This window comes from Pteropus alecto, unplaced genomic scaffold, assembly GCF_000325575.1.
Source record: "Pteropus alecto unplaced genomic scaffold, ASM32557v1 scaffold134, whole genome shotgun sequence".
Classification (NCBI taxonomy): Eukaryota; Metazoa; Chordata; class Mammalia; order Chiroptera; family Pteropodidae; genus Pteropus; species Pteropus alecto.
Window position 1 is genome coordinate 3,610,467 of NW_006436283.1, and position 23,764 is coordinate 3,634,230.

At 53.9% G+C, this 23,764-nt stretch overlaps 1 protein-coding gene across 2 annotated transcripts in view; it reads right to left on the reverse strand.

The window, feature by feature from the left end:
* Positions 1–6,605: 6,605 nt before the first annotated feature.
* Positions 6,606–23,764, reverse strand: part of SEC14L1 (SEC14 like lipid binding 1) — a 45,165-nt gene continuing 28,006 nt past the window's right edge. For both annotated transcript variants that reach the window (XM_006912182.3, XM_025046983.1), the window contains 13 exons: positions 22,834–22,962; positions 21,850–22,084; positions 20,530–20,639; positions 18,985–19,174; positions 17,171–17,259; positions 16,036–16,106; positions 14,960–15,131; positions 14,444–14,578; positions 12,509–12,643; positions 10,495–10,746; positions 9,223–9,398; positions 8,794–8,895; positions 6,606–7,109 (listed from right to left, as the gene is read on the reverse strand). In XM_006912182.3, the coding sequence (XP_006912244.2) occupies positions 7,094–7,109; positions 8,794–8,895; positions 9,223–9,398; positions 10,495–10,746; positions 12,509–12,643; positions 14,444–14,578; positions 14,960–15,131; positions 16,036–16,106; positions 17,171–17,259; positions 18,985–19,174; positions 20,530–20,639; positions 21,850–22,084; positions 22,834–22,962 (1,812 nt within the window). In that variant the 3' untranslated portion in view covers positions 6,606–7,093. The remainder of the gene's footprint in view (positions 7,110–8,793; positions 8,896–9,222; positions 9,399–10,494; positions 10,747–12,508; positions 12,644–14,443; positions 14,579–14,959; positions 15,132–16,035; positions 16,107–17,170; positions 17,260–18,984; positions 19,175–20,529; positions 20,640–21,849; positions 22,085–22,833; positions 22,963–23,764) is intronic.

Here is a 23,764-nt window from a genome sequence, read left to right on the forward strand (position 1 = left end):
GGCCTTGCCGGCCAGGTCCCTCCGAGACAGGCAGGAGCCCCCAGCGGGCTGACGCTACAGGCCTCTAAACCGACAGATGTTCACGATGCGTCTCCAGAGACAGAGAAACCAATGTTCTTTATTTTCTTTGAATAGGAGCAGACGGGCCTCTTGCATATCAGGACTGGGAATCAGACTGCGCACAGGAACTATCCAGCGGCTTGGGGCCCGAAACTCGTCCCCTGCGGAGCGGAGCTGGCGTTGCGGGCGCAGCCAAGCGTCCCCATTCGTTTCTCGTTTGCAGTTTCTCTTCGGTTTTCTCTTGTGATTTTTCCAAACCAAACAGCTTGGGAGGCGCATCGAAGTGTTTAGGAAGGAGGTCACAGAATACATCCCTCATTCTCTTGAGGTGGCCGTTGGTTGTCTGGCTGCATGTTTCAGCCGACGAAATGTGGACACGGGAGTGCTGGCCACTGGGCCTGGGGGCTGCGTGCCACCTGCAGGGGCCCTGGCGGCCAAGGCCTGCAGACACGCATGGTCGCACTGTGGCGGGAGGTGACAGGTGTCCGAGGCAAACACCTCACTTCCTCAGCATTAGCGCTGCGAGTTATTACCGCAGTATTTCAGTGCTTACGCCTGCCTAATTGTGCACAGGCAGCTGGCCCTGGCCCTCCCGGGGGACGTGCTACTGTCCACCTGTCCCTTGACGTTCTTCCTACCCCCGACCCAGCATCCGTCCCTGAAGGATTTCTCACGGGGGTTTTCAAAGAGCTGGGAATGTGCTTTGTCCCACAGCCACTGAGCACAGAGAACCATTTAGGATTCATCAAGAGTCACTACCTCGCTCTTTACACAAAATCGACATCCGATGCATCAGATTTAAATGTAAAAATATAAAAGCATGAAAGTACCAGAAAAAAAATGCAGGAGAATTTGACGTGGGGGAGGCATTTCTAACAAGATGTAAAAACCAGAGGCTATTAAGGAAAAGAGAATAAATTTGACCTCATAAACATTAAAATTTTCTGTCTAAAATGAAAAAAAAAAAAAAAAAAGTCAGAGACAAACAGCCGGGCTGCATGTGGCTGGTTATCTGTCACTGCCAGGCCTCCCGAGCTGGAACGCACACTCCCTGAGTGCAAGGCCGTCCCCTCTCCCAGGGCCGCGAGCCCGCACTGAGCATCAGTAAACGCTGACGCCAGTGGATGAATGAAGAACGGGGAGCCAGGGGAAATGTCTGCCACCGAGGAAGGCCCAGGGACACGTGGCAGGGGGTGAGGCGGGGTGCAGGTCAGCGCACTCAGAGAAAGATACATAACCGTACACATGCACGCGCTTCTGAACGACGAGGAAAGGTCTAGAAGGATCACTGGAGACGTCCCGGTAGCTGCCTCTGGAAGCAGGATGGGGTGCTGGGTGGGGGAGCGGTGGGAGGGAGGGCAGGAGGGAGGGGACATCTGTTTCTACTTTGCTTCCCTCCCTTGTCTAAAATTTCACCATGAGGAGGTATTCTCCTGTGGTACAAACCAGGCACTCCTGTGTCCCTTTAAACAAAGGGACTGTAGTTAACGATGACTGAAAGGGGAGGGTATGTTGGGGGGCTGCTGGCCAACAGCACAGGGTCTCTGTTGAAATGTACAAGGCCTTCAGAAACACAATACTGCCATCATCTGAGATTTTAAAAGAAAAGGGCGTGAAAGTATTTACATCTTCCTGGTCTTTCGGTTTCGATTCACGAAGGGTGTATCTGCTCTGAATTAAAACCAGGTATCCTACAAAGGACTAGTATCTAGAATACGTAAAGAACTCAGCAATAAAACAACAAAGGATCCAGTTAGAACATGGGCAAAAAGCATGAAGAGACATTTCGCCAAAAAGGACACACGTGACAAGGCGTTCGACGGCCCGGGCCGTAAGCGAAGGCGTGAGCAGCACCACGCGTCCCGCACAGAGGCTGAAATGAAATCAGCAGCAACGCCGAGTGCGGGCGAGGATGCGGACAGACTGGACCCCGGCGCGGGGCTGGTGGGGACGGAAGACGGGGCAGCCTCCGGAGAGCCGCCCGGCAGCTTCCCGTGACACCAAACGTGCGAATACCGACCACGCGGCCCTGCACTCACACCCACGGGCCCCGCACTCACACGGGCCCCGCACTCACACTCACGGGCCCAGCACTCACACGGGCCCCGCACTCACACTCACGGGCCCAGCACTCACACCCACAGGCCCAGCACTCACACTCACGGGCCCAGCCCCCCCACTCCCACTCACGGGCCCAGCACTCACACTCACGGCCCAGCACTCACACTCGCGGCCCCGCACTCACACTCACGGGCGTTTATCCCTGAGAAATGGACATTTACGTTCACGGAAATACCGGTACCCAAACGCTCGTCCCAGGAGACAATCCGGGGTCGTTTTGGACGAGAGGCGGAGCAAATCGGGGTCCCATGGATCACTTCCTACTCTGCAACCGCAGGAATGAACCACTGGTACACACAACGACCTGGACGAGTCTCTAGGGAGTTATGCTGAGTGAAAAAAAGCTAATTCTGAAAGGTAGCAGACCCTGTGACTCCATTTACGTCACATTTTGAAACGACAGAACTTTAGAAATGGAGAACAGTGGTTGCTGGGGTTGGGGACAGGAGGCGGTGGGAGGGAGGTGGCTACGGCTTCGAAAAGGTGACAGTGAGGGTCTCTGTGGTGACGGCAAGGCTCTGTGTGTTGGCAGTGGTGGCGGACGCATGAACCAACACCCCCCCCACACAAACGAGTCTAAGTCGGTCGGGGCAGGGGGAACGGGCCCCATGTCCGCCTCCTGGCTGCGACTCTGCAGAGGTCACCGTGGGGGCGACTGGGATTTCTTACGACTGCATGTTCTCGCATCTATAGTTATTTCAATGAACATTTCAATGCGAAAGAAGAACCAGAGACGAGACTTCTCCTTCATGGCTATGAAACCCGATTCCATTGACTGATTTTGGATTTGCTATTTTAAAAACAAGCAAACCAGGGTGACGTCATTAGCAAACAGACCCGGACTCTCATGGGACCCACGCCGGCTAGAAAACCCGGCTCCCGCGCAGACTCGAGTCCCTGCTTATTTCGTCTCCGGGCCTCTGGGGCGGGAGCAGCGCTCACCGCCGTTAGCACTGGACCACATGCCACCGGCACGCGCGTCCCTAACAGCTGAGTCCGGCGGTCACAGAATTGAACTGCGCAGTGAGTCCACAGTCTTGCTCCTCGCCTTCCGGCTGGCGGCGTCCCACACAGAGGGTGACATGTGGGGCCGACACGGTGCTCGAAGGCCTGGGTTTAGCTCTCTACCCTCCCCCCTCCACCCCCGTCTCCCTCCACAGCCCCTGGCTCTAACAGCCATTCAGTTCAGTAAGCGCTCTGTCCTCCCATTCCCACGTGTGCCTGAACAGGGGGACGGTCAGGTGACACTTCGATTTCATCCCCTGGGGTCACCTCTCTGGGCTTCACCTTCCTCAAGCTGGAAGAGTTGGGACTAGACCATTCAAAGCGTCCCCTCTCCTCGCTTAAACAGTCTAACAGTCTATAATGTTATTCAATTTTGGAAGTATAAGCTTACTGATGGGAACACACACACACACACACACACACACACACAGAATTCCAGATTAACTAGGTTTTTCTAAGTCAAAGGCTTCGCGGTTCCTGGATCTGGGAGCACACTTCCTGCCTCGGTGAGGGTTCTCCAGAGAAACAGAAGCAATGGGACATATATGTAGAGAGATTCATTGTAAGGAACTGGCGCAGGTGACCGTGGAGGCTGACGGGTCCTGACCGCTGCCTGGCCAGCTGGAGACCCAGGAGGGCTGATGATGTGATTCCAGTCCGAAGGCCAGCAGGTTGGAGACCCAGATGAGCCAGTGTTCCAGTCCGAAGGCAAAAAGGCATCAACGCCCCGGTTCGAAGGCGGGAGGAATCCTCATTTAAACGTCCATCTCCTCCAGGACGCCCTCACGGAGACCCAGAATGATGTCTGACCGGGCACACACAGAACGGAACGGACCGGCATGCCACGCCCCTTCCAAGGCGAGGCTTCTGCAGACACGAGGGCTGGAGAGCTGCCCAGGGCCAATCCACTGCCGGGCAGAGCAGAAGGGGCCCGGCGCCCGCTGGTGAGGGGCGATGCGCCTCCCCACGGCGGCCACGAGGTGGCGCTTGCGCGGCCCGGGGACCTCCGAGCGGGCGGGAAATGGGCTCCACCTCCCAGAGGGTGCGTCTCGCTCCCGGGAGGCAGCTCCCCCCAGACCGTCAGGACAGGGGGGCGTGCCAGGCGGAGCTCGGCCGACCGGCTCTCCGGCCAGGCTGGCACCTGCAGCAGGTCCTGAGATTCCCCGGGAAGGGCTGGTGCAGCAGCCCTGTTCCCTGGCCCGTTGCTCACTGACACCTCCATGTGCGCCCACTGCGCTGGAAAGTCAGTTTGCTGGATACAAATTCCGGGCTCACGCTTTCTTTCCTCGAAAACCTGAATAATTCCATTTTCTCCCTGCATAACGCTCAGCCTTTGAAAAGCCTGATTTGCCCCCTAGATGCCTCAAAGATCTTTCTCTTTAAAATCCAGCACTTTTACTAAAATATTTCTTGGTTTTGGTCATTCTCAGGTACTTGTCCTTCCAATGTTACCATTATGTTTGATCTTTGCTTACCTTCATTTTCTCTATTCTTTTTCTGATTTGTACAATTTTCTTTTGTACCTTTCATTTCTCTTAAAACACGTATTTTTTACTTTGTGTTCCTTCCGATTCAATCTGAATTTCTGAAGTGACTTTTTTCATTCACTTCTAATTCTTTGTCACCTCATTTCTGGTTTTTTTCCTAATTCATGCTTTTCTTTTAGATAAAGTTCACTAACAAACGGCTTGCTTTCTGTGTTTTGTGGGCACATCTTTCTGGCTTGCTTTCCTTGTCTGCAGGGTGTCATTCTGCTTCTTATTCTCGGCTTTGTATGGACTCGACTCTGATACTCTTCTGATGCTTGTTAAGTGTTTAAAACACAAGTCCATTTGCTTCCAGACCTTTCCTGGCCACTGCCCTCGCCTGCTTCGGCCTGGGTCTCCCTTCTTTCCTGTGCCTGTTCTGCTTTTTCTCTCACTCTGCTTTTTCCTCAGTGTGGGGTCCTTTAGCAGGACGCCCTGGCGAGTCACTTTGGGGAGTTTCTCAACAGCAGCCCTTGGGGTTCGCCAGCTGCTGGAAGGAGCACAGCCCGGCATGGCCCACCTGCTGGGCTCGCATGGGCCACTGTGCTCCCCACTGGGTACCTACCGGCTCGGCCAGGGCCCTGCTCTCGGACCCACCACCAATCTGTTGGTCCTGTGACTACTGCGGTTTGTGCCTCTCTTCGGGGTTTATGGAGCCATGTTATCACTTAGTTTTGTCGTATGTGAAGTCCATAGGGTTTTTTATTACTGTAGTAGAATGTATGTAACAAGGTTTGCCATTTTAACCATTTTTACACGCACGGTTCAGCTGTCCATAGGTTTGAGGTTTTGCAATCTGCTTGTTCTGTTTCTATGTGAGGATGCCACTACGTAGCCATCTTCCCAGAATCCCCCGCTTTCCCAAGCCCCAGCTTTTCAACAGAACCGATCCACTGGTTTGCTCCTGGCCTGACTCGAGAACTGAAAGGCACCCAAGGGTTAGGCTCTGTTGACATTCAGCGTGTACTTACGGATAAACACAGCTTGGAGGCTGGGTGGCCCACCGTGAGCAGGTTGCCCTACAAACACTGTGTAGGACATTGCACTTCACCGCACACTCCGGGAGAGTCGAGAGGCGCACAGCACATAGGGGAGACAACCCCAGCCCGTTTCTGAGGTTGCCGCTGCTGCCTCCGTGGCAACCTGATGCCAGACCAAAGGCTGAGTCAAAGCAGGCCTGGCTCGCTGACAGGCAGACACGAGAGCGTGAAGGCAGGTCATGCAAAAGCCCCTCTTTCCTTCGGTGACAAGGCGGCCGTGTCATCCGCAGGTCATTTTGGTGCCGCTGAGGTGGGATTGAGCATGCACATTTGCGCATCGCTGGCTCCCCACACCGTGTCCCAGCCAGGCCCTCAGGTTGGGTCTCAAGGACAGACGCTGACTAGGAAAGCGAGTGACCTCACAGCTCCCGATGCAGGAGGCACCAGGGCTGCAGGTGGCAGGCGAGCTGTGCGCTGCTCTGCCCTCCGGGCCCACGCCACCCCTGCAGACCTGACTGGCCGGGAGCTGGGGGCAAGGTGGCCCAGGGCTCTGAAGGTCCATACCTGGCCACTGTGTTTCTCTGAGGCCACCTGACCTTAAAGGAACCGTTTTGTTAGTGCAGAAACACCGTCTCGGGTCATCACGCTGTGCTTCTGTCTTGTGGAGTTTGAGAGAAACCGCAGCACGCGTCCTGGAGGCACGGTGACCGCGAGCACTGGGCTTCACCCTGTCCCGGCCGCCCCCGCCGCGACCCTCCTGCAGGACCGTCCACCTCCCGGCCGGCGGCGCCACACAAGCGACACGGCTCTCGAACCTCTGGCGCCAGCGCGCGCTCGGAACCGCCCGCCCTTCGGTGCCCCGTCTCCCAGCACGCCGGCTCTCCGGGAGAGACGCTGCAGCAAGAAAGGGACGTTTTCTTTAAAACGGTTCACATTTATTATTGGTAACAATAAAAAAATCTTTTAAAGACTATCAGTATTGTATTACCAAGAGTGAGGTAATATGTTTACAAAACATTTACAGAATTCGATATGTAAATAATGCATTTAGGGAGGAAAGTGAATTAAGACACAAAGAGAAGGAAACCAAAAGAATGGTTAGTGCTGAAGGCAGGAGAGGTGACAGCGGGGTCTGAGGAAGCGCGGGGCACGCAGAGGCCGCGGCGCGAGCTGCACCGTCACGCACGCGCCCCCGCGCGTGAGCCTGTGGCGTCTGTGCCGTTGTGTGCTCTGAACGCTAAAGACGCTTCCACCTCTGGGGATAAAACAGTGCCACTTCTGAATCAACTTAAAAGAAACAGATCTTCGGACTGGGGGGGGGGAATGGCTGCAACTCAAATAGTTCTACAAACATCCCTGGGTTGGTGTGGCCTGTTGAGTGGAGCGCTTTCTTGGCAGCTGTCAGCAAAATCGCCATCTGAGACACAGAGAAAGAGAGGGGGAGAGAGAAGGAAGGGACCATCTTCAGGTCCTTATAACGTGGAAGGGAAGCACCGACTGGAAGCAGCAGATGCACCGCCTGACCTGGCCGAGCTTTCTGGAGACAAGCCTTAGGTGCCAACGATGGGTTTATCTTTTCAGAGGAAACGCAGAGCCGCGTTCCAGGAAGGCCGTCAGCGCGGGGGGAGCCTCGCGTCACTGACGGGGCAGGAGGGCTGTGCTGTTCCTTCTGGGCCCTCCCAGCACCTCCCCTGGGGGCGCACACACGTGCTCCATGGCTCTCCAACCACACGGACACCCGCCTCGTGCCTGCACAGCAGACTGGCAACAATGTGACTGGGGTTCCTGCGCTCGTCACATGCACCGATGGCAGCTGCGGGGACCTCGGCTCTTATCTTTAAAAGCACAGTCCCTGCCACACACACCACCACACATACCTTTATCACGGACACTAATCTGATGCAATATCCAGACGGATTCACGAATAACCCACTTTTCCCATAAAAAGCCAAGAAAATGAGGGCCAGTGTAAGACAGACCAGGCTTTGCAACCGGGAATCAAATAGAAAATGTAAAAGGCAAACCAATCTCATATTCTGATTTGCTCCTATGAAGTCTTGTCACCTAAACTAAGGTTCCAATTGCCTGGGCCCCTCCAGCACCAAAGGCACACACACCCACAAGGCCACTCACTTCCTTTTGCAAAGAAGCAGGGCTCCTACAGGTCACGTGCTCTCAAGTGGCCACACGAGGAGACTGCAGTTAGCTAAAGCGAACACTGACTGGACAGCTTCAGAATAGCAAACGTGACTCGCTCTGTCTGCAGAACACCCTTCTAGTGACCAGAAGGGTCACCTAGGCTCTGACACCACTAAGCTATGGAGGGACAGAGGACATAAACCTAGATGAGTTCAAACTAACGTGAGCAACAGAACGGAGAGAGGAGGAAACCCGCTGCCCAAGCTCATGCACAGGAAGCACCGAAAAGACTGGGAGAGGAGGAAAGAGAAAACCGTGTTTAATGATGGCGGTGTCTTCGTGGCGCTGAGGGGAGTCCCCAAGGACCCCCGGGCCTGCCAGCACCCACTCGAGAACCGTGGATCCACCTGGCCCCCAGGAGCTGGGCGGGGTGCTCGCACCGGCTGCCTGAGTCCTTCCAACTTAAGCGGTGTCTGCTTGGAGGAAAAGGTATCTAGCGACTGTCACTTAACTCATGGGCCAGGCCGACTACCAGCAGGGAGAAGGCGAGGACTGCACCTTAGGGACAGCTGGCAGCTTCTGCTCCACGCAGGTCGCCTCTGAAGGACGGTGGAGGAATTCATCATCCACTAGTGGAGGTTGTTCAAAGACTTTTTTGCATCGACATTTGAGACAAAGTCAAACTCGTAATTGGTATAGAAACTACTTTCTTTCGAGAGAGCCCTTGTGCTCTGACTTGATTCTGTGCACGCTGTGTACAAAACCTATGGCTGTGTTGTGAGAGATAAAACTACCTGTGGAGACGGTTTCGAGATCAGTGACCACGCCTACCATCTCGAGAGCTACCTGCTACCTAAGAGAGGAGTCTGCGCAGTGTGGCTGCCGGGTGGGCGGAGCGCGGTGGGCTGTCCGAGGAGGCACGGCTGTCCCCACGCGCACTGGCACGGGTGTCGCAGCACTACCTGGAAATCATGGAGCTGGAGTGAGACTGGCTGGAGGAGGTGGTGGCGGCGCTCAGCTGGGAGAACCCGCTGTGGCTGGACTCCAGGCTGGTCATAGAACCTCTGCAAAGGGCACAGGAGTAGTGTGGGGCATGAGGGCGGGGCTTCACGCCGCTCCGCCTCCCACTCGCCCTGCCCCGCCTCCCGGTCACACTGCCCTGCCTCCCACGCCCATGGCCAGTCTTGTCCACTCTGCAACCCCTGCAGCACCCCTACCGCCCAGAACAGCGGGCAGGGGCCCTCAGGGACGTGGTTCCCCGCCGCTCGTACACGCAGATGCCATCGTGAACTGGCAATGATAAGTGGCCCGAAGCCTCCCACCCGCGTCTTGCGCTCCCCCGACCCAGTCGGCGGTCAGGCGGTGGCCCAGCCGTGCTGGGGGGGCCGTACCTGAAATCCTCCGACCCGATCACCTCGGTGTAGTACATCACTTTGCACTTATGGGAGGGGACCTGCAGGGAGGCCAGCACGTCGTCCACTCGAGGCAGGGTGGCCGCACACGCCGGCATGCTGTGGAACTTCCACTGCAGGATGTAGAAGCCCGGCCACCGTGTCACGTGTGAGCCCTGGAACAAGGCGAGAAGAGCTGGCTGAGTAGGCCTCCCTCCCAGTCCCCACCCTACAATGGGTGCGACCCTGCCCAGGGAGCTGTCCCGCGTCCACTCGGATGCGGCGGCGAGCACTGGCATCTGGACAAGGGACGGACACACTGCTTTGGTTCGTTACCAGGGCTGGTCCCATGCTGCCTCCACTCGAGGGCCAGTCCTGCGGCCAGGCCTCTGCTAAGGGCTGGGAAGGCCACAGAGGGTAACACTGAGTCTGTCCGCCCCAGGGACTCGCAGCCTCATGGGAAGGAAGGCCAGGATGGAAGAGCTCGAGGTGGGGAGACCTCCACTCGGCCTAGGGTCGGTCACGAGAGGTCACCTGGACCGGACAATGCTCTCTGACACGCTTCCCATGATCTTACCAGCATAGTCAGGTGGAAAAGATGACCACCTAATATTGAATGCTAACCTGTGAAAATTGCCTTCTCCATTAATTCTGGAATTAAAGACTGTGATACAGCTTAAAATATTTATTATTTTTAAAACTGAATAGAATGTTCTTTTTTACTCTGCTACTAAGACCACCAAGACACTGGCTGGCTTATCTCTGAAAACTATAAAGGCAGTAAAGTTATGTGTGAAGGTCAGAAGTACACAACCACATTCTGAGCACAAGCACTGAAAATAACTGGCTCAAATTTTATAAGTGAACTGATGAAGCATTTTCAAAGAGATGAGAATGCTCACTAATGACAGTGAACAGTCCCCCAAGTGCGTGTTCCTCTCGCTTCTATTTAGGGCGCTCTTCCTCTGAAGGGAACAAACGGAACATGGTCAAGGACGTGGTTGGGGAAGTCTCACGAATCCCAGCTGTGTGTGCACATGATGCCTCTTCCTTCCTTGCTATGTCACTTTTAGGAAACACTTCTACAGAAAACTCAATGCACCGTAGGTCTCAGACAGTCATCGGCTGTGTCCGACACCACTGCTCAGGTTTGAGCTTTTTCTCCGAAGACTCACTTGGCCCCTTGAGTCACTGTGACCACCCCTAAAAGCGGACCCCTAACTGCTCTCCGCACAGCGCGGGCGAGCTGTGGAGATGGGCGTGCGGTGTTACCTGCACGCTCTCCCCTTCTCTGCAAATCAGGGGCGACTCCACCATGCTGTAGTCCCGGCCCAGCTGCCACACTCTGTCGATGAGCTGCACGTTGTTGCCCCCCGGGGAAGTGATGCTGTGTGCCCCCAGGGAGTCCTTTTTGGGTGGCTGAGGCGATCTCTTAGAGTGATAGATGTTAAAGACGATGTCTCCTTTGCACACATCAAAGTCCCAAGTGATGACCGAAGAGGCGTCCACAATCTGAATGAGAATCTGGAAAAGGAGATGGTCACTGAGTCAGGCTATGCGCTATGGCAGCACTGTCCCCCCACAGCACCTTCCAGCCCAGCAGTGTGCTGCGGCGGGGGTACAGGACCAGCAGACCTCCTCCCCCAGATTCACACTCTGACCGCCCAGGACTCTGTCTTACTCTCCCCATTCTTTCAGCCGACGGGCCCCGCTACGTGCCAGGGGTCCCCGCTCTGCGCACTTTGCTAGCCACACCTGTGGTCCCCATGACAGGCCCTTCAGCCAGCACGCAGAAACACTGGGGCCTGGCCGTAAAAACGTCTTAACAAGACGAAACAGAAATAAGTCGAGATGGTGTAGAAGTGGGTCCATGGAATGCTCTAGGCTGGCGAGCACAGGAAGGTGGGAGCTAGACAAAGACCACACGGAGGGGAGGGGCCTGAGCACAAGGGCCGAGGCAGCTCTGCTCAGACGGGACCCTGGCAGTGGGCTGCGTGGGGCGAGGGGAGCCACGCGGCACGGGGTTAGGGGAAGGGTCCAGGGACTGGGTGCCAATCTAAAATTTATACTTTACACGGTGCCCACATGGAGTTTCCCAGCGGAGACTGATCACAGTTACAGTTTCGAAGACCGCGGCGGGCAGGATGAGAGCTAGAACCAGCTGGGGGAAGTTACGCATTCACTAACGCCTCAGCGGAGGCCCTGCTCCCGCCACAGGCCCGCCTGGCGAGCCTGGGGCACAGCGCCTGTGGCGCTCTGCTTTTGTCACACGGCTCTCCCCTCCCCTCCACTGCTGCCACGTCTGGCGCTTGACCAGCACCTGCACCTCGGCATTTCCTTAAAGAGCAGACTGCACCTCGGCATTTCCTTAAAGAAAGCCAGGGGGGTGGGGGTGGGGTCCGGTAAGAACCGCGCTGGCACTAGCGACGCGGCCCCCTCTCTTTCTTCAGCAAAGCGGCTCCCCAGGGGCAGACCTCTCCTGAGACCTTATTTCCTGCATTCACAATGGGGACATATAACTCAGGCTTCATTTGAGGAGCATCACTGTCCTCAATTTGTGCTTTACTTAACCCCCAAAGCAGAAATGAAATTTTTACTGTTCTGATACGGAAAACCTGCCTACCCGTTTTCACAGATACCGGTATCTGTGACCCACAAGAAACAGATCATGCCTGTAAGGTCTCACCGTGGACAAGAGCGACAGTAACCTAAGAAACGACAGACGAGAACTCTGCCTCCTCGAGCCGCCTCCAAGTTAGAAACACAAACAATCCGCAAGACAGAGTCGTGCAAACTGGAGACCGCCCACAGAACCCACGGCCTGTTTGGGCCGGAGCAACAGTGACGGGCAGATGGTACTGGGAGGCCCGGCGGCAAGGACAAACAGCAGGTGACCGAGCTGGGCAGCTGCTGCGGCAGGAGGCAGGAAGAGCCCGAGCCGCAGGCCGCCTCTCCAAATGCCTGTCCGCCAGCTCTGAGCCACGAACCTCACCCCGGAGCTCCGGGAAGGGGGACGCGTGAGTCCTTACATCGCAGCTCATGCACGATGTCACAGAACACGGCGTACGTAAAACACAGGAATACTTGTTTCCGCACCAAAATGCGACAGCAAAAAGACATTTCACCTACGATCAGGCGCCAACAAAACCCTGAGGACAAAGACCAGCGGAAGCTCTGACTCTCCTAAAGCGAACTCATCTGGGAAGATGCCCCGGGGCACGGCTGTGGGGGGACAGGCGCGTCCACCCGGGCACCGCCCCTCACCTCCCCCTCACCTCCCCCTCACCTCGTGCGGGGCGCCTTTGAAGACGCTGGCAGACTGGTAGATGGTTTCCGTCCACAGCTTGAGGTCTTCGTTTTCCAGCTCCTCCGCGGTCCTGTACAGCGATTTGGGGACCAGCCCTCCCTCCGGCACTTCGCACTGGAAAGGCAAACACGCCGGTGAGAGGCGGGCACCGACACACGCCCTCTGAACACCAAACGTCACACACCCCGATGTGGCCGACTCCGGGAAGCTGCTCAGAAAGTGGGAAACACTGGCAACGCCCTCAAATCCTCTGCTGTGCTTAGCAAAGTAGTTTTCAAAAACCACTCACGTACGTGTGTCTTGCTTTAAACAAATGAAGCTGGTCTCCCACAGAATTCACACTAGTACGTACGAGGTAACGTAACAATTACAGACATTTACATCGTGTTGTAAAGGGAGAACGTGTTAAGAATTTTACCCTCAGCAACTACAGGCACTGTTTTTACTCTGTGCAATGAAGGTTAAGATACATCATCGACGCTGAAAGCTTTGAGTCCACCTCAAGTCAAGCGATCGGGCCAAAACACCAGCCAGAAAATGATAAAGGAGAGCTTCTTTTGCATTTGCTTGAAACAGGCTAAGCTGAATTAGAATTTGTACAGTTCATAAATTTCCTGTTTGACCTTGACATATGACTTAATGGTGCAGGTCGTAACATCCGAACGCGTCCTAGACCGTCAGCTGCGGGAGGCAGCCACACTGAAGTGACACACCAGTCTTCAGCTGGCCGTGCCGCATGACTGGAGACACGTCACGGGAACGACGTCCTGTCAGAAACACTGGACTGACGTGCTTAAAGCCCTCCAGCCGCAGGAAAGCTGAGAGACCGCCGCCTCTTCAAGACCAGCAGCATGGGACAGCAGCCAGAGAGGGGTGACCTCGGCCAGTCACCAGGACGCGCCCATCGTGAGGTGAGTGCATCACTGTGGCCAGTGGCAAATGCCGGCACCGTCCTCCGTGAGTCAGGCCCTCTGCTCCAGCGTCAGTCTCCTAGTCCTCATTAGAAGGAGTAACCACATGGCCGTTCCCGTACGTAACAGAAGCCGTCTGTGGGTTTCCACAAATCTGACCTCAGAGTTAACCTCACAGGCACTTGGAACGCTGGGGTCCTGCAACTGACTCGCTCCTCTGCGCTGCACTGTGATAACCTGCGACCCCTCCCAGCAGCCCCGATGACCCCGGAGCCGAATCGAGTGCTGTTTAAATGCCTCTACCCATCCAGGAAGACTTCCCCACAAGCCCAATTCGTTAGCCAAATGCACGAGTCAAATCCAGCGTGTGCGCATTTGAAAAGGATAACTTCATTTACTGTGAGGGGAGGAGGGACCCTTTCTCTCCTAGGAACTCGACATATGATAGCATGGCTCCCTTCGGCGAGTCACCAGACCTCGCCAGGCTTCGTCAGGCAGTTGAGCCCCAGAAGCTATAAGGCCCCGAGGGAACTGAAACTCTCCGATTCGCTCACCGCAGCGCAGGCTGTAGAAGGGGAGGCTCCGCCTGGTACTCCAACAACTCGGTGTATTAAAAACTGCGAGTTACATAAGAGAGAACTAGTTCTCCGAATTCAACCTGTTTATAAAACTTTATCCTGATTTACTGTCAAGGGGAAAACTTTTTTGAGAATCATTTTGATTTTTTAATAGCGTTTTTAAAAAACGCACAGCTCCTCCAACACAGTTTGAAAATCTGATTCACACAAAGCTGAGTGAATAAAAGCAAGATGCAATTAGATTAGATTCTGAAACAAATGCTCACGAGTATGTCACGATGAAGAAACGTGCATGCTGCCGACAGTCTCCTGACGGGTGGATCAGAGACGCCAGCCATGGAAGTTCTGAAAACCATCCGTGCAAACCAGCACCCGCCTCCCCGCCCCGTAAGCGGCCAGCACGCGGCCGCCTCCGAAGTCCGTACCATGCACTCTCCGCCCAGGAAGTCTGGGATGACCTCTTTATCGATGTAGTCCAGCAGGCCCCCGGGGCCCTGGTAGTCGTTCCCCGCATAAATCAGGAACTTCCTTCTGGTGTTGTCATCGATGAACGGGCTGACCTGTAAGCAATTTAAAAGGACCATGTAGTCGTGTCTGCTTGGCTGTCTGATCTTCAAAAATTAAAATTACAATGTGCTATTACGAGTGGGAAAAGGGAATTCGAGTTTTAAACTCTTTCTTTCTAAAGTCCACGTGCATGACATTAGGACACCCAGGAACTCTTTCTCCCCTTATACAAGTTGAGAAATTTTCTATCTTTCCCTGTTAATTTTTTCCCCTATCTAGTCAAGACTTAGAGCCCTCAGAGGCACACGTACACGGAGGCACGCACGTCTGGCACACGTACACGGAGGCACGCACGCCTGGCACACGTACACGGAGGCACGCACGCCTGCCTTCCACATGGCTAACCATCACTGCAGAGCAGCATGCACACGCACCAGCGTCCAGAGGACAGGGAAGACCCTGGGCGCGCGCAGGATCAGCAGGCGGCCCAGCGTCTCGGGGTAGTTGGCCTCCACCACCTCGATGATCCGCAGCAGCGCCTTGACGCCAGGCCTCCACAGGTGGCGCATGTTCAGCCCCTCCAGGTCCACCAGGCAGGTCCACGAGCTGCAGATGGCGCAGACAAGTTCGCTCAACAGATGGCACAACTAGCAGACTGGGTCTGTAACTGTCTTTTTCTTTTCGGTATTATAAAATAGTCATTTAGATCCATTTCTAAAAATATACCACTTTTTAAAATGACGGTGTTATGAACTATACTTACATCTACTTGTATAGAGCACGTGGGGTCGGTGTGGTAGGACCAACCCTGGACTCTCAAACCGAGAGTGAATAAAATCCCCGGTCTAACATGCTCAGCGATCCAGCCAGTGAGGCATGTGACAGGCTGAGCCACGACTGCTGACCGCACGGGCACGTGTCTGGCCCTTTAACAGGCGGTGTGACTGAACTGCAGTAAGCTATCCTCCACAAGTATTTGAGTCAAGCACCGCATCAGGAGCTGCGAACACAGCAGTGAACAAAAGCCCTCAAAATGCCTACCCCACGGGACTTACATCCTCGTGAACCACCTGCCCCTTCGCAGTGTCAATCTCTGAATCACTACGCATCGTCAAACAGTTTGCTATGACTAAGAGTATAACTTAGGAACACAGAATACTTTTTTATATTCCTCACACCAAACAAAACGAAACAAAACCAAACCCAGACAAATCAAAACCTGCAACTCTGGGCTCACAAAGGCCATGCAGACTAACTAGACAGGCCAACCCACTCAGACTGCCCTAATGCCTCAGGGATTAGAAATACCAAAAGCCAGCAGCTGTCCCTCAGCTGACCGTGTTACGCTGATCTATTTTCTACCTTTTAGAACACGTACTGGAAACAGTCAACTATTTAGATTTTGTTCTGAAATCTAAAACTCAAACCAGCTTTGGGTCTAAAAATCAACTAGAAATACTGACCACGTATGCGCAATAAGCCAGAAGGAGAAGCAAGGCCACACGCCCACCTGATAGGCCGGCCAAAGACCTTCGTGTTCTCTTCACACCGTCTGAGCCCCTCTTCGTTGATGGACAGAACCTGCGCGTAAAAGGGCCGTAAAACTCTGCTGAGTGAAAGAAGCCACCAGCGCTGCGTCGCGCGAGGGGAGCACCGGCACAGCGCATGTCAGGCACGCGTGGCAACCGGAAACGTCGTCTACCTAGGTTTCCTGACGCACGACGCATCCCCGACAAAGAACTTCTGCTCTCAAAAGACAATGAGCCGTCCGTGGCCAGGTGACAGCGACCCCAGGGAAAATCAGTTGGGGGGGGGCACCAGATGGGTGTGGTGGGGGGGCACCAGATGGGTGCGGAGGGCGGGGCCTGCTACAGTTATCTTCAGAACAAGTGTCCCTGGAACAGTCTATGGAGTGGGGGACATCTGTGACACCACATGCGCCAGCCAAGAGAAAGGGCGGTGTTAGAACTGGCTGGAGGTACGGCTGAGGGGAGCCCCCGCCCCTGGCTGGACAACAGACCCCTCCCCTTCGGAAGTGGCCCATCCGCGTCTTCGCGTGCACGTTGCGTGTCATGCGGGTATGTATGCACGCACGTATGAACACACACCCTGTGGTGGGACTAACAGAAGACACGACAAAATGCCAATGGTGGACGCTGAGGGGAACTGGATTATAGATGTGCCTTTTCCAGTTGTTTGTTACAAGGGCCACACTCTTCTCCTTGTAACTACCACACAGTGGGGCTGAGCCTGGAGTCGGGGGACGGGGAGGGGGGCGTTTACAGCCATCCCGACAGTCAGCGCTAGGAGCCTGGACGAGGACGCGGAGAGGTCTGGCGGAGAGACAGCTCAAGGGCGAGTCAGGGTGGGAGAGTGGGGACCGATTCGGTGCGGGAATGAAGGACGAAAGATGACCAGAATCAGCTCCCACATAATCATCTTAGTGGCTACTCTGATTTTATTGATGCTTCACCGTGAAAAGCATTCTTATAACTTTTGTACCCATTTTTGAAATTTTAAAAATATATCACTAGATTTTCCTCTCTAATTACAAAAGCAACACACGCCTGTTATGACAGGACATTCAACACCCCGATCCTGCCGCAGAGGCCCAAACGGAGCCGGCGTCCGGCCGCGTCACTTACGTATCTGAGCAGGGCCTCCTCCCCGAGGGCCCTCACCAGGCCTTTGGTGTCCATCTGCCCCAGCCGGAGCACGTAGAGCGGCCGCCCATCTGCGGGAGGGACAGAGGAGAGAGGAGGTATTACCAGCCCCCGTCCTGCCATGAAGCCCAGGACAGCACCCCATACCCCACATTGAGGGATGTGCTCCCCACATCCCAGGCCACTGCGAGCTCTCGCTCTCTCTCTCAGGAGCAGCGCTGGGTGTGCGTGTGTGTGTGTGTGTGTGTGTGTGTGTGTGTGTCAAGTCTCTCCACCCTTTTCCCCAAAATCCTGTCAAAGGAAAAAGCAAAGGCCACTGACAGCAGCTCAGCGGGGTCCTGGAGCCAGCTCTGCCTCTGCCCGACTCCGACCGCGGGCACTGGCCGTGGCTGTCGCTGGGCTTGGCCTCCTCACTTAAATGACCAGGGGACTGAGTGGGGCTGCCTTCCAACAGCGGGAGGACCTCTGACTATCTACTACACTATTTCCTCCATTCCCATCCTAAGGACCAAGGGCACCGAGGACTTTCTAGAAATCTTAAATCCACACCAACCAGCACGCGGGCTCTACTTCCTTACAGCCTAGAAGAACTAGAGACCAAGAGGAACCTAACTCACCACGTAAATCCCTGTCACCACGAGCCAGCTACACAGAGGGATAAAGATGTTGGTGGCCAGACTGTGTCAGCAGTTCCTAGATTCCTGCCACTCGCTGCCACAGGAGAGCAGCAGAAAGCACAAGGACGGATCACGCGCCCGAAAGACACCAAGGCCTGTCTTCTGTTGTTCACAGCGGGTCAGTGCTTGTCATCCTGACACGGGGGCCCAAATTTCTTGAATTTAATGCCTGGTGAACTTCACCTCTTGGGAGAATCTGGGTCTAGATTTGTTCTACTTAAAGCAAACGGGGGTGGGGGTGGTCGTGGTGGTGTGTGTGCGCGCATGTGCGCGCTTCCAAATCTTGTTGAAAGGAGATTTATAAAGCCTTTCCCAATGTTATTAAGATACGTTTTTAAATGTCTTACTACCAAACTACTTAATCTTTCGAGGATCAGAAAGAGGAATAAATACGTAATTCCAGTAAAAATTAACAAAGTCAAAATTAATCTGGATTAGTACAAAAGATTAAGTCAGAAAAATGGACTATTTAGAGCTGCTAAGTTTTGAAAGGACCTGTTTGGAGGTGAAAAAGAAGGTTCCAGAGCGATCCCTGTGGCCTCTCCATTCTGTCCGCCCCCACACTGAGTCAGGAAGCAGTGAGCATGCCTGTGACGATGCAGGCTCTCCTGCGAGGCATGGGGTGTAAATCCATCCAAGTGACTTGCTTGCAAATCAGTCTCTGTTTTGGGTGTGTTCTGTCCCTGGCTGGTGTTTTGCCTACTCCCAAAACAGAGCCGAAGCGCTGCACTGCTCCGGTGAAGAACGCTGGCCACATGTTTTCAGTGATAACACAAGAGCTTAGTCACTGGGAAGTTCCTTTACTAGCACTGTGCTCTTGAAAACAACGGCCTTCCAGGTTTTGGTTTTCTGAGCAAGTCACGAACACTCCACTTAACTCAGAAAGGAGCTTTAGTAACTCGCACGGGCAACGTGAGCCACTAGGAAGCGGCCGACAGTCTCAGCCCTCCATGGGGGGGCTTCGGGGTGGGGGGCGGTGTCGGGATGTGGCCCCTGCATGACAGAACGGGCACCAGTTTGTTCGGGTTGGGAGAGGGCAGGATCGGTGCACTCAAGGGCCCGCCGAGTTCTGCGGAAGGAGGTCGCTAAGCACACCCCGAATGCCAAGCCCGCGCTCACCTTTGTCGTGATGGTGCCAGCCCCCCGCGTAGTAGTCCTGAAGGACCTGGGGAGGGGTCCAGGTATCGAGGATGTAGTCCACCTGGTGCTGCTTTCGCCACGTCAAAGACTGGCACATGGTCTCTCTGGCTTTGTCAATGTTGAAGTCCCGGGCACGCAAGAACCGAAGAATATGCTCATCTTTTGGGATCTATTGAGAGAAAGACGTTTCTAAGCAATGTTAAAAGTTGCTAAGGGAAAAAACCAAGTTACCAAGGGAATAAGACTCTAAAACCCTCATTTTTCATCAAGAGTGGGCTGCGTTACTGCACTATTTAAAATTAGCCTTCCCTCGTGCTTTAGAAAATCAGCATTAGTTTGAATAATCTTTACAGTATTCCATTTCGGTTTTAGCCAAGTACAGCAATGGCACAAATAATTTCTTAAACATAAAATGCTTCAAAGTTCACTGAGCTGATCTATGAATTACGATCTGTGCAGTTTTTTCTCTCTCTACACATAACACATAAAAAGCTAAAAAAAATGTTGGTTTTGGTAGTGGTGGTGGTGTCCCCAACACAGAAACCGTCTCTAGGTTCCACTACTGGCATCAGTATGTTGGCTTCTTTGAGAATCAAGGTCAAGACCGTGCCTGAGTGTCACTGCACGCCCCGTCTCCCTCCACGCCACACGCTAACGCACACCACTGGGCCACGGGACACGAGTCCTGAGCGCAGCCAGAGCCTCCTAACTGCCCACTCCTGGGCAAACAGCCCAAAGGACTGCGACAGCATCGTCTTCACGGAGAGAGGACCACTGCGATCCGGAAGTGATTCAGAACGTGGGTTCAGGAATCGAATGGCCTGGCCTCAGACCCTGGCCCCACCGCTCACTAGCCTAAGACCTCGGGCAAGTTACTTAACGTCTCTGGGCCTTGGTTTCCTCATATGTGTAACGGGTGATAAAAGTCGTACCCACCTCACAGGGCTGTTAGGGAGATTTGCTGCGGATCTTAAGAGTGTCTAGCACATGGTCGGAGCACAACGAATGGCAGCTACTGTCACGGTGTCTACATTCTCAGGACGTGACACTAAGGCTCAGCTATCTGGGCTCCAGTCACCGAGGCTGACAGGACTGGGGAGGAGGCTGGGTGCATGGAATGCCTGGCTCCCCTTTACTGAGCAATGCCAGCAACTGGCCAGACGCACAAACCTGTCTCTGCTCACTACCAGCCCCCCATTAGTATGAAGCTCATTACAAAAATCTGATTCCTTATGAGGCTAAAACCTCACCGAAAACCCAAAACCAAAGCTCAAACATTTCTAGTCTCTGAATAACCTGTGCACCTTCTGAACCTTCCAGGCACGTTTTGCAGCGAGGCCGGTCTGTGAAACCCAGGACGACACAGCTGATCACAGGAGAGCATCGCAACCACCACGAGGGGCTCGGGTGCCGCACACACGGACGTGGGTTCGATGGCTTTTATGGGAAGGGACGGCCCAGCTATGGCGCTTGGGCACTCTCAGGAAGTAAGACGCGTGTCACAGACAGGGTGCCGAGTCTCACCTTGCCCTTGTGGGTCTCCTGGAGCCACTGGCGAAGCCGGATCAGGCAGCTCTCCTGTAGCGGAGTCAAGTCACCCAGGTACCGCTTAATGTAGTCTGCGTCCAGTTTGTCTGCAATAGAAATGACACGAAACCACTTACAACAAAGAACACTAGAACCTGAAGTATTCCAAGGTCCTATCAGTGAAGATGAAGTACGGTCCCAGAGCCCTGGACCTCAGTGACAACGGAGGGACAGCAGACTGAGGCAGGCCACCCTGGAGAACCTCAAGGGTGGTCTTTAACGTCAAGCTGCTGACCGAGCCACAGGCGAGCTTGCTGGGTCAATTATACCCCGGTGACCAGGTCACCTCTGCATGTAAAATCTCATACTGTTCACGATGGAATGAGGCCTGTAACAGACACTTAAGGACTTTTAATTCAAAGTTATATAAAGAGGGTTGACATATTAAAAATAAAAACAAACAAACAAAATGAATCCAACCTACTTTGAACAGAGCTGTGTTCAAGAATACAAGAAATCTGTTTCATGATAAGGTAACAAACTGGAAGAGTGAGATCTCGAATTAAGTAGAACACAGAAAAATTCACAAAGTGAAAAAACAGAACATGTCCCCAAACCAATAAAGATATCTGCCACCTGTTGAAAGCTAACAAATGACAGCTTAGCCACCGAGAAGAATGTGGGGAAAGCAAAATACCTGTAGTTTAAGCCTCTCGACTGGTAGAATTTTCTTGTGTTTTCTTATTTTACAATGGGCATCACTCTGAGAAACACAAAAGTTGTGTGGTTTGCGTGTGCGCACGTGTGTTTAACACACGTCAAAGGCAGCACAGCCCAGTGGCTAAATGCAGACTCTGGAGCCAGCCGCTGGGCTAACCCCAGCCCTGCCACTAATGGCTGTGTGATTCTGTGCAAGTTACTGAGTCTCTTTGTGCTTCAGTTAACTCATGTAAAAATGAGGATAATAAGCATTTCCTACCTAAAAGCAACCATCAGGAGATAAGTAAATAGTCACAAAGAGCTTACAATAGCGCCTGGCACATGGTAAGCATGAAACGTGATGATGTAATTGTTTGTTAAAAGGGTTAGTTGCTACCTTACGTTCACTAAAGATATCGTCTACTAAAATAAATAAAAAACACTTCCTGGTTTCATAACTTGATAGAACCCTTTCTGCCCATTAAAAAAACAATTCTAAGTTTCTTCAGTGTAAGGAAAAATAAAGTGAACGTGCTATGTAAGCGAGGGGAAGCGGACAGCACCGGGGTCCACGTTCTCTTTCCATACGATCCCGTCTTGCTCTCAGAGCGAACCTACCGTCGGGGGTGGTCGCCACGGGCTCGGGGGCCCCGCTCGTGTTGCCGAGGGCCTCGCTGCTCGGCCCCTCCTTCAGCGCAGCCTCTGGGACCGCGACAGCCAAGGCCGCCGCCTGCTTCCCGCACGACACGGAGGTCTCTGAGGAGGGCGTGATGGAGGGCGGAGTCCAGCGAGGCACGAATGTTATGCCTTCTTCTTCTAACTGGCGAAGGTAGTATTCGATTATTTCTTTTCCCTTTAAAACAAAACCCGTTTTAAGGTTAGTATATATTCGAATTTTGAGTTATTCATCCCTCACAGGTTTTTAAAACACGAATAAAACCTCAACGGCCATAGAATAAATAAGAAAAAGAAAAGACAAAAGCCTTTGTGTTTGTTTCCATAATTTCACTTCCTCTTCTCCAGAAGTCTAGGAAGTAAGATCTAAGAAGATGGAATTTTTTATGACTAATTAAAAGCATGATGTACCATACTTGCAAATTTGGAAATTTTTTCCAAAGCCCTAAAAATAAAACGAGCCTTCAAAAAGCACTCGCTCCCAGACTGACACATTTCAAAACCAAACTTCCACAGTCACGAGCAGCAGCGTAAAAACGAGAAGGGAAATTCTCCCCTGGAGATGAAGCAAACGACCCGAGGCCTGGGGACCACTGCCCCTGCCGTGAGCAGGACCCCCTCCCGCACAGCCTGCGGTGGCAGCTGGGTGCTGTGAGCACAGGGCTCCTACCCACCCCCACTTCCGCCTTCCCCGCAGGTCCGCACACAGGACGCCGTGGCCTGTGCCGTACTGGAACCGGCACGTGGCTCCCATCTAATCCTCCTGCGCCCTGGGACGTGCGGCCCGCGGGGACATCCGAGTGCTTCTTCTTCCAGAAACAGCCGACACCCCCGATGGCCCACTGCCAGCCCCCCGGAAAGACCACGCTCCAGCCGTCTCCGGGCGCCTGCCCCCCCGACCAAAAGTCCCAAGACGGACTGACTCACTTTTTTAATGTTGCTGGTGTATTGTTTCATTGCAATTTTTTCCACTGTACTTTCAAAACCAAAGAAAGATTTGATATCTAAACTTGCAGACTGTTCAAAACAGGTCCAATCTTCATTTTCAGGGTGAACCTGGGTTAAAGGAGAAAGCATTCCCATTAACCACACCGACAACTGAGAGGATCACGTGTTCGCTCCTTGGCGAGCCAGTAACCAGAGGAAAACACTTATTTTACTAATGACGTTATTGTCATGAAAGGAGCAGAGGAAAAATTACAGAGAGGTTCAAAACCATGAAAAGACCAAACTATTTTAAAAATGACTGCTCCAAGGAGAGCCTCGTTTTCGCTCCTGGCTGGTTCAGCACGCTCCTTGTTTACTGAACGGTGCTTTCCGTCACTAACGAAGCGGCGGGGGCCAATGAGCCGGAAGTATCACAGGTAAGAAATTACACGGCTGCTGGCAGGTAAGCGCCGCGGAAAATAGGAAAGATGGAGCGCGGCTAAAAGTACTGTGGGAGGGCGGGCTGCAGGACCACGCGGGGCGTTCACGGCCGGGGCACCGAGGACGGAGCCTGAGCCAAGACTGAAGGGGGGGCAGGGGGAGGCCTGGGGGCACAGTGTCCCTGCAGAGGGGGCGCCCACGCGGAGGCCCGGAGGGGAGGCTCGCCGACCGATCGGCAACAGCAAGGCGAGCGGGACAGCAGAGGTGTGACTTCTTCTGAGCGAAATGCCCACACGCTGCGGAGTTCTGAGCCTGGAGACAGCGAGGCCCGAGCTGAGGGACCGTCAATGGCTCACTCTGGAGGGGGCGTTACAGACTGCAGGAGGGTGAGGGTTCAGACTGCAGGAGGGTGAGGGTTCAGGCGGAGACCCGGGAGGTGATTGTAACAATCTGGTAAGAGAAGTTCCCGAAACAGCGGGGTAGGCGCCCG